At 39.9% G+C, this 10,000-nt stretch overlaps 2 protein-coding genes across 4 annotated transcripts in view; one reads left to right on the top strand and one right to left on the bottom strand.

The window, feature by feature from the left end:
* Window positions 1-987: 987 nt before the first annotated feature.
* LOC138028785 (uncharacterized) lies at window positions 988-2,732 on the bottom strand. Of its 2 annotated transcripts, none has more exons than XM_068876401.1 (2): window positions 2,501-2,732; window positions 988-2,137 (listed from the first exon to the last, which is right to left on the bottom strand). In XM_068876401.1, the coding sequence occupies exons 1-2, from the start codon at window positions 2,604-2,606 to the stop codon at window positions 1,107-1,109; spliced, it is 1,137 nt and encodes a 378-aa protein (XP_068732502.1). In that variant the 5' UTR covers window positions 2,607-2,732; the 3' UTR covers window positions 988-1,106. The 2 variants fall into 2 exon arrangements, with proteins under 2 accessions (XP_068732502.1, XP_068732503.1); XM_068876402.1 differs by having other exon boundaries at window positions 988-2,110.
* A 3,188-nt stretch (window positions 2,733-5,920) lies between these two features.
* The window catches only part of LOC138028681 (zinc finger protein 107-like), a 25,376-nt gene continuing 21,296 nt past the window's right edge, over window positions 5,921-10,000 (top strand). For both annotated transcript variants that reach the window (XR_011127707.1, XM_068876282.1), the window contains exons 1-2: window positions 5,921-7,776; window positions 8,304-8,375. Coding sequence is in view for 1 of the 2 variants with exons in the window: in XM_068876282.1 (XP_068732383.1) it covers window positions 7,701-7,776; window positions 8,304-8,375 (148 nt within the window). In the remaining variant the exon portion in view is untranslated. The remainder of the gene's footprint in view (window positions 7,777-8,303; window positions 8,376-10,000) is intronic.

Genomic DNA, 10,000 nt, shown 5'->3' with positions numbered 1-10,000 from the left:
ACAAGTTGATTGTATGACTAAATCGATAAGCTCCCTAAAGAAATTTAGCTGTCTTTTATTATAACCAACTAGCCCGCTTAGGTCCAGTCAAAATAGCTATCTCAAGTGCTGTTTGAGCTTTTTTGTCCTGTCGTTTCAAACTGTTTCCATGGCCTGTATATGTACCCTACGCCTTTCAAACCGACACGGAGTATTAAACAAAAAGGAGATAAATCTTCCGGAACAATTCCTTCCCTCCTCCCTCTACTCACATGGCGCTTTGCCCTTGTTTCTGTTCTTTCTTTCATTGCCTATCTATCGACAAACGTTTGATGTGAGGCCCCGCGCGCCGGACAGTTCTCTACAGTGTTCGTCTTGGTGTTGAGTACACCTGCACGCCATAAGATGTCTTTTAAAAGTGGCCACTGATAAGGCGCAGAAAGAGGCGTCCGCCGGACTCCTCTATATCCCGCGGTCTCTTACTTGGCACATGCGCAACATGGCCCATTCAGCGCAGTCTGTTGCTGAAAAGGATTATCTAAATATCTGTGGTCCAGGCACGATCTAGCACTTCATCGTTGGTAACAAAATTGTAATAATAGTAATAATTCGAATTTTTATAGTGCAAGTTACACAAACATATGATCAAACGTGCTTCACGATTAAAATAAATCTAAAACTAACAATAAATGTTAACAAAACCTAATAATTCTTTTAGAGAATAAAAACACTAAATCACTGGGGCAACAAATTAAAAGCTCGACTAAAAAGGTACTTCTTGAGATCACGATTAAAACTAGATATAGATACCAGGCCAGTGTTGTCACTGGTTAGACTATTCCAAAGGTACGGAGCTGCAGATGAGAAGGTTCATTCGATCCTAAGAATAAATCTGAGGTGTCGCTGTTGGGCGGTTCTGAGGAGCTGTCTTTGTTGTCGGTACATATTGTCCAGATCTCGCTACGCATTGCTTTTATATGCAACCTGCGCATGCGTATGCTTCAAATATTCCTGACTGGTTTTCACTGTAGTCACCAAATCCTCGCATCGTATGATGGCTGCGCGTGAAGCCCTGCCGTCCTGAACAGTAAAAGAAGAGCTCTGGGGTCGAGACGGCCGGATTTGCTCTACGTTAAGTATTCTGCGCAGTATGATTCATTATACAGGTTTAACCTGTTTACCAGAGCCTGAATCAAACTGCTTGTTCTCGATTCTGCAGAAAACTTGCGTTTAAGAACAAGAGGCCTCAAGTAACTTACATCGAATGTCAAATGTCGCCAGAACAAGTTATCGTCATTTTGTGCTCTCTCTTCACCGAAAAGCGATCCAAGATCTATTCCGGACAGCTTCTTGGTCTTTTCTGACAAATCAAGCATTCTCATAATCGTTGGAATCGCAATTTCCATGTAAACTTGGTGTTTCTTAAAAATTACGCAAAGTTTCTCAAAAGCGGTTACATATTCAGATGGAATGTAGAATAAATTCGAAAAGCCGCGATAGCACATATTAGCACCGTGCCCATTCCACAGTAGAGCATTTAAGGAATTTTCTACATCCCAGGATATTTCCTGATCCTTTTTATCAATTATCGCACGCTTATACTCGTCATTCAGGTGAATAAGTTCTTTATATGCCTCCTCGCACGCTTTTAGACCCCATGGAGTATACCACCAGATCCAGGACTCACGCGGTTGTTCGAACATCACTTGGTTACCAAGTTGTTCCGAGCTCTCCCATATGCGTGATCTGCTAAAGTTGGCAGCGTTCCAAAAGTTAAAAAATAAGTCATTTCTCATGAAAAGATAACCAGCAAATCCTAGATGTGTCCTCATCGCAGCTCCGAGACATTCATACGCCGTAACTCCTCGGAGTATGTCCGCAAAAATGATGGTGTATTCCAATTTTTCGGCTGATTTTTCAGGTCCGCAATAAACAATATTGGGAAAGTGATTTCTGTATAGCTTTTCTAAGTGTGGAATTGTGTCATACATGAGTTCCACAAAGGCTATCACTAGTAAAATATCTTCAAATTTATCTCGACAGTTTGTCTTGTTTTGTTCTTCATGCTGTCCATATATATCTCGGAGGTCTCGTTTTTCTCCGTTCATTTCATAGTTTATTCTTTCAGTCGCTGGGAGAAAGTAAATAAGAATGTTACCTGTTTGGAGCATAAATATTAATTCAATTAGTGATTTTTATCAATTAGAAAGAATGGTTTTAATTTCAATCACAGTGATTAGTGAGGAAAGTTGTCACTGGTGTCTGAGAGATCTTCGTAACTCGGCTTTCGCTTTGTCGTTTCTCGTAGTGATTCCGAATCTGATCGAAGCAAGTTTAAGATTTATTCTACGCCTGATTGAATGGTCAATGAAGGGTAAAATGATCCCTTGAATCTGACAAAACAAAACATTGCAAAATATCGCGCTTATTGACTCCAGCGTTGGTGGACAAATTCTTGCAAATACCTCTTGCCAATGAGTTCTAAAGATCTCTACAACTTAATGAGAATCATATAGCTTACCTCTCGTCAGGATGAAAGCAACGGAACAGAAAGAAAGGATGAGCAATGCTACAAAACATAAGCGTAGACGACAACGATGCGATCGAACCATATGCTCCGTGGACATAGCCAATCTTTTACATCCACAGCATAAATTCCTTGCATCGAATCATGTTATTTCAGCGAGGCTCATAGGCTCTAGTAACATCAATCATTATTTTTATAAGCAAATTTGAAGGTAATTCATGTTGACGGCTTTGTGATAAAAGGGGACTAGCACGACAGCGCATGCGTTGGCTGGTACCAGTTTGTTGGCTTTGTTGCGCAAAAACACATTGAATTTATTGCATCTAACGCAGGGGCCAGTTGTGAGTAAGGTTTGAAACAGGAAAGCCGTATAAAATGGAAAACTACCGCCTGTACCCGCCGAAATCTTCACGAATACACTATGTTTTTCTGCCTTTGAAGCCTAAGTCTTCCAGTTTTAGAGGCTTCTTCACAATAATTAATTAAGTTGTTTAATGAAATGCGGTGATCTTTCACCGCAGGGATGGCGCAGTGGTGAGAGCACTCGCCCTCCCATCAACAATGCCGGGTTCGTGTACATCTTCGCGTGGCTTCGACCACCCGAAGCCACGACGATCTGGGGCTTTGGGTGGTCGGTTCTTTGAAAGACCCTGTTGCAGACTTTGTGTTCAATCATCGTATGAAAGCGTCAAATCACACTGCTATGCAGCGAGCAAAAATAATACTTGCACATGCAGGTCATTGATAACAGCTAGAAGATTGTCTAGCAGGTAGAGGCTTGTCATTTCAATGTTGTCCTTTGGTACATATCACCATGATAAGTTTATTCGACTAATTTATGCTTCGTCAGTGTAAAAGAGTGAAAGGTCATTCATGACTGTCTTTCGCTCCTATTGTTATAATCAGAGAACTTCTTCAAGAAAGAAAGACACATTTGTATACATGGGATAATCATAGTATGAGATAATACTATACACTTAATGTCTGGCCTCTTGGGAAACGAGACGAAGTCGAGGGAAAACAAAACAAAACTAGTTTCCCGAGGGACCAGACATTAAGTGCTTTGTTATATAGTTAGGGTTTGCCTTCAACAATCGCAGCAAAATATCCGGCGCGGGCAACAAATGCGGAATTGCATCCCGATCGGGATACATATGAATTTGATCAGGGACACGTGACCAAGAATCAACCAATTAAAGTGGTGGATTTGTTGAGTGAAAGTCAAGGTATATGACAGTATGTGATAATCATACTATACCTTTCCGCAAGCCTTTGGACTGATTCTGCAGTTGAAAGCCCTTTGCGGATTCGGGGCTCCAAGATGTGTAAGCATACTTGACGGCGAGGTGTAACTTTACTACGTTTGGGAGAGAATCCTTTTGCCTTTATGAACTTGAACTTCATTTAAGTGTCAACTGTATTTAGCACTGAAGCACTCATTTCAATCAAATCAAAGCAACTCTCATCAACCCAATGGTTAGTTTTTGAGGAGAGTATCCTGAGAAAAACCTTTCAGAGCAGGGGCCCGTTTCTCGAAAGTTCCGAAAACTATTCGGGCTCGAAAAGTCATTTGCGAAACTGCCAACCGCTTGTTTTGGAAGGCCGATCTTTTAACATGTTTTCAAGGTAGCAGAAAGAAAAATAACTGTATCGTTTGACGACTTAAATCTATTCCGTTCTTGAGATACAAAGGGAATTGTGACACCCGAAAATGGCCCGTAAAGTTTCGGGACTTTCGAGAAACAGGCCCTAGAGTCATAGAACCAAATATCTTTGGCTTGCTCCTGACGTCAACGCGGTCATGTTGGTATACCGATAGGCTTAGCTACATAATTCCCGACAAATTGTCTAAAATTCTTTCCAGAATTTCCCAAACAAAAGCTCTAAATTTCTTTTAGAAACGTCTAAAATTCTCCAAAAACTCTCTAAAATTCCCGAAAATTCTTATAAATTTCGTTTCTTACAGTGCAAAGTCTGCCATATTTGCTATCAAGCAATGATCCGGATACCGAAACTACGGTGAGAAACCGCTGCTTTGATGCACTGTAGGACCCCTTTTGGTGAATAACCGCTGATAAGGAATGGATATGAACGGACTGACCCCTCTCCTGGTAGGTTGGAATACAAAAAAATACGTTTGGCAACGTTTTTGCCAGTGAAAAGGTTCCAACATATCAGGTGAAAGTTCAAATTGCTCTAAAATTCTCTAAATTGTCAATTTTTTCTAGTCTAAAATTCCAAAAAAAATTCCGGAATTACGTAGCTAAGCCTGTGTACCGAACAGTAGCGAAAAAGTCTTTTTGGGAATTTGGTGCTATTATTATGCAAAACGCGTGCGACATTTTGCTTTTGTTTTTTACACGAACATGGCCGTCTAATCACATGAGTACAAGCCAAGAATAGTGCCAAGTTTGAGATTCGAACCCAGGCCAAATTGATTGGAGGCGAGTGTTCTCAAACCTTCGCCGTCCGTGCTATCTACGTTAGCTACGGATGAAATCAAATGATGCTACCTTTGAAATAGTCGTAAACGAAAAATGCGTGAGTTTTGGGAGTGTTGAACATTCCAAATGTCTTGTTTGATTGTTTGTATTTTCCCCGCTGACAAAATCGGCTAAACCCTTCACGGTAATTAACTTCCTCAAACAATTTGCTGCTCAAAAAACAAGGAATTTTTGTTGAATTTAGAACTGAGAAACTCAAGTTGCTGCATAAGAGGAGGAAGTTTCAAAACCTTCAAATTGGTGCCAATTAATTTCCTTTCTTTCATAGTTGGTTTGCAGCCTCATATTATTTTGATGATTCGCATCAGTTTGAAGGGAAATTATTTTCAGGGGCTTTTTCCCGTGAAAACAAGAAAATGCGGAAATACTTCGATTGCGCGATTTTTAACGGCAAGAATTTACCCTGAAATTTTCGTATTTTGAATACAAGAATATGAATGTTTATTCTAGTTAAGTAATTGCTCAAAAGTCGAAAAACTGAAGCAAGACCGATAGCTTATGAACAACCTGTTAAAACCAGTCAAACAGTCAATAGAAAAGAGATTAGTCGGTTCGTGAAAATCACAAACAGTTCTTTTGTTTAACTTATCTAGTCATATGTTTGTCAACACTTGACCCTTCTCTAGACTGTCTCGAATGTGTCGAGTTGGAATCCAGGGCGTCGAACATCAATAGACTAAGTGCAGCACAGAAGCATTTCGGTATGAAACAAATTTGCTCCCTCTAATAATAGTGAATGGTGTCAGTGGAAGATTTTTGCTTGCAACAAAATCACGACGAAAAGTAAACCTTTACTTTGTGATTAAAATGGTAATACTCTTATAGATAATTTTATTTAAATAGACTAAATGTCGAGATTCTACACAAGACCCTGCTACATGAACTACTCTTGGCTCTCTGAAAGACGCACTATGAATTCGAAAAGTCTGTTTGGCCGTGTTTTCTCATTAAGTTTAAGCCATCAAACCAGATAGCTTAAGCGAGTTGGCAACTACTTTAGGCCAATGATGAGTCGCTTGCGGTTATTCAAATCGGAAATACAACAGGCGTGCTATTTTTATTATTAGGGAGTTTAAGAAACCACGACGGCTAGGGCGACGAAAACGTCACTTCAAAATAGAGGTTTGAGCTATTCTGAGTATTTCATGATTATTCCATCTTGTTCATATTATATAATATGGGCGAAGTGTCGTATAACTGAATTGGTACGGAAGGATTTGAAGTAAAGAGTGAGACTGAAAGATTCACTGTAGTTTGTCCACGTTGTCGTCAAAACCTTAAATTTGGTCATTTCACGTAGTAGTTTTGACGAGTACGGGAGATAATTGTTCAAAAATGCGTGCCGCACGTGCAGCACGTTCATTTGGGTTCATTTAACCAATAATATTACTGCTTTTTAGCGTTGTCGTTGCCGTAGCCGTCGTCGTTTCTTAAACTCGCTATTGTATTGGCACGTGCTCTCTCTTCATTTCATCTTACCCGTGAAAACACGTATCATTTTTAAGTCGCTTAATGAAGTCTGCAAATAAACCATTTTCAGCCTTTGTAACATTTATATCATACGTCAGAGCTTCGGCGTTTTTTTAAGGGGGCGAAATGATTAAAATTTTTCTTTGGAGTGTATCCATGTGCGTTATAACGGTGACTCCAGTTTTGACACCAGACGACCCATGGAGCTTGCAAAAGAAGGCTATTTTGTAGTGTTACAAAGCTCAAAACTGAATGATAGTTTCGTTTAACGTAGAGATTAGGTCATATGTTAAGTTTACATAAAGCGGTGGGTCTTGAAATCGCAGTGAACTGTTGTTGAAGACGAGAGTAGCGCACCGTCTCGAGTTCACCTGTGCGTCCGTTCCACTTAGCTCAGGCTAATTTGCTAGTGTTGTTCAATTTATTCTGATCTTATCTCAGAGCGCATTAGCTTGTTTATTGTTGACACACTCGTTTGTTGGCCACCTGTGAGCAGGGACACTGCCTTGCCGCTTGAGAGTTAGTCAACTGCGAAAAACAGGTCAACCGCGGGACACAAGCACCGGCTAACGAGTTGTATGATAGCATTGCCAGCTGGCTGTCCCGTTAACGGGTAAAGCGCGGCCTACGATCGTGAATAAGCTAAATCTTCCATAGTTATAGGCATTTAGTGATTTCGACGAGAGACTATCTGATCACCACTTCGGGAAATAAAGCGCGAAACACTGGATAAACTTGGCTTATGACGCCAATGAGAAGACAGTCAACTCCATGAAGTAACCTGTTGATTCGCCGTGACGTAATTGTTGAGTTATTCAATCAGCCGCGGCTGCCTGGCTTCGATTCTTGAAAACACCAAGCGGTGTTACATAAACAAACCGATCTCCGGGTTTGATCTTCGTCTTATCTGGAAAACGCCGTGTCCATGCCTTGGCTTTTTCATTCCAATTACAAGTTTTAGTCATTGACGGAAGAGTTTGCAAAAGTAGTTCAGGATTGGAAAGCTGTTTGCGTTGGCGCATGCTCAGAGCGCAGTTTGTTAACGCCTTGGTGATGGTGCTGCTTGAGAAGATGTGAGAAGACGTGAATGGAGAGCAAGCTTTCCCAGTGATCACGTCATCTGAAGATAGGAGGGCTTTTCCTCCTTAAGATGACTAAGAGCTGCTAATGAGCTGCGAGGTTGGACTGAAGGGAGTATTCGCCACGGACGTCACTGTGATATGCCAAAATCCTTCCTAGTGAAAAAGACCCCTCGAAACAAGAGGAAGCACCAAGAAGACGAAGACACATGTGAAGGTAAGAGTTAGACGTACCCCATGATTCGCCACCAGGGAGTCCGAGAGGTCCTTTGAAAAGGTCAAATCCACGTTGTGATTTCAACTACTATAGCACAAAGTGGAGAAGCATTTTTGGACTTGTCATTGCCGTTGTTGATTGACTTGTCGAAGTAAAAAGCTTCAAGTTGATGTTGTTTTGTAGTCCACGGTCTGTTGGTTCTCTACGACCTTAGCACAAGGAGCAAGACTTGTATCTGATGAGTCTTTACAGAAGTAGTAATGTGTTTTTGTATTCATTTTGCAAATATATTAAAGTTTTTTTTTTTTTTAGTTTTTGAGGGCAAGGAGTTTTTATTTAGGGCTCTCTCCTTTAAGATTACTTCAGTCGCAGAGTATGCGAAAGTAGTGAGCGATATAACAAGCAGATATGAATAATTCACCTTCTGTCAAAGTTTCTTTTCAACGTTAACTATTTTCCCTGGCTTTTTTTGGTTTCATATCATGGTTCTTCATTGAAGATGCTTTTATGTTCTTATTTTGTATCAGAAAACGAGGAAGGAGCAAGCATTCCTGGAGAGGACAAATCAAAAGCGATCAATTCGGACTCCAATTGTACCGGTCAGTGTTATAAACTCTGTTGACATTTATACCTGCAAAACCCTGGATTTTTATATTGTGTTATCTATGGTCCAAGAGACACTCATTGCACCTTAAAATTTTCAATTTGAGTCAAATTCCTTTTTTCCAAGTGCAGATTTTAGAACACACTGGTGCCAAGTGTATTTTTTACCATGTTTGACTTCTTTGCGCTACGAATTAGCTTACTGCTCAAGTTGAGAGCTATCCGTTTTGATTACTTTGAGCTAGTCTTGAATATTTGCGAATTAAGTTCACATTGAATTACGTTCTCAGTGAATAAAATGGCCTAAATTAGGAAGGATAAAAACGAACACGAAATCAATTTATTAAATGTAACATTAACAGGGTGAATCGGAAGCCTTCGATTACTCAGTTATGCCCGCTCAGTGTGGTTGTAGCAACGAAAACTTTGATATATCTTTTATTCGTAATTTGTCCGGTTTAGTGGGTTAAGGGATTCATGTTAGTAGCATTAAAATTACGCTATATTGAAGTTGAGTTTCAAGTACCGTGAGTTGAGAGAGTTCGTTACAGTGTTGTGCTTTTTCAAGTGTGGCCGCTGCTATCTTCATTATTTACTTGCCAAGACGAAAATCCACCTCATTGCTGTTAATGTTCATTGTTTTTGGAATGTGGACGGTGTTCATTATTTGACAATACCAATCTTGTCTTTATGACAGACTTGTCGTTCGAAGTTATAGCTTAATTGGCGTTTATTACTGAAGAATGTTTCTTAATTTTCGAAGTGATTACTGCAAAAAAACTGCTTTTAACAAATGTTTATAGCAAACTCTCTCACCAAAATGTTATTTTTTGGAGAAAATACTTTGAATAACGTCATATCACGCTAAAACGCTGTAAGATCAAAACTTGAGATAACGTGAAACTAGGAATGGTGTCATAAGATAATTTTAAGCGCGACAAATGGAGTCATCGTTAGCTGTATTCTATTTTAGCTTTTTTGTCTAAAACAATGGAGTGTCTTTCGTCATTTGGTCATACAAGATTTGAACGTTGTATTCTGCTTACCGTCTAAACTCGAAGCAGTTGTGTGGCGTAATCTGGGAAATCCTACTTTATCATCTTGGTCGTTGCAGTTTGCTAGAGTCATTTTCGTCGTACATTTGAATGTACATTCTACGCGAAGTTGAATAGCCGCTCGCGACGATAACTTTTAGTGTGCGCTGGAATAAGTGATGATTTCTAATACTGAAATTAGCGAGTGAGAAGGTTTTGGAGTGCAGCTATTTTTGCCAAAGGAACGGCTTTCGTGGATTTACAATATTCATTATGGAGAGGATATCGAGTAAGATTTTTTTTTCGCTTACATTAATGCTATTTATGCTCAAGTCTAGAAACTTACCATCACCTTCAACTTTCACTACGAAGCTTTTTTTGCTGTCGTTTAGAAAGCATAGTTGGTTTATTTACTCAATTATTCCATGAGCACCCGTTGGATAAGAGATGGTGAATATACATCGCCTTTCGGGGCGCAATTTAGCCCTAACTCTTATTATCGGCTCAACAGAATGTCGCATTTCTGATTGGCTAATGACGAATGCATAAATAGGTTTTTAAGTGCAATGCGGAAATTGCTATGGAAG

The sequence above is a fragment of the Montipora capricornis genome, chromosome 13 (genome assembly GCF_036669925.1).
Source record: "Montipora capricornis isolate CH-2021 chromosome 13, ASM3666992v2, whole genome shotgun sequence".
Lineage (NCBI taxonomy): Eukaryota > Metazoa > Cnidaria > Anthozoa > Scleractinia > Acroporidae > Montipora > Montipora capricornis.
Note: the sequence above shows the minus strand (reverse complement) of the source record. Positions and strands in the feature narration are given on the sequence as shown.

What these genes read in the sequence shown, in the direction of transcription:
- LOC138028785 (XM_068876401.1), bottom strand. Translation starts at nt 2,606, where the DNA reads ATGTCCACGGAGCATATGGTTCGATCGCATCGTTGTCGTCTACGCTTA. An exon ending in TGCTTTCATCCTGACGAGAG is followed by an intron (nt 2,138 to 2,500) that starts GTAAGCTATATG and finishes TGCTCCAAACAG; the next exon opens with GTAACATTCTTATTTACTTT.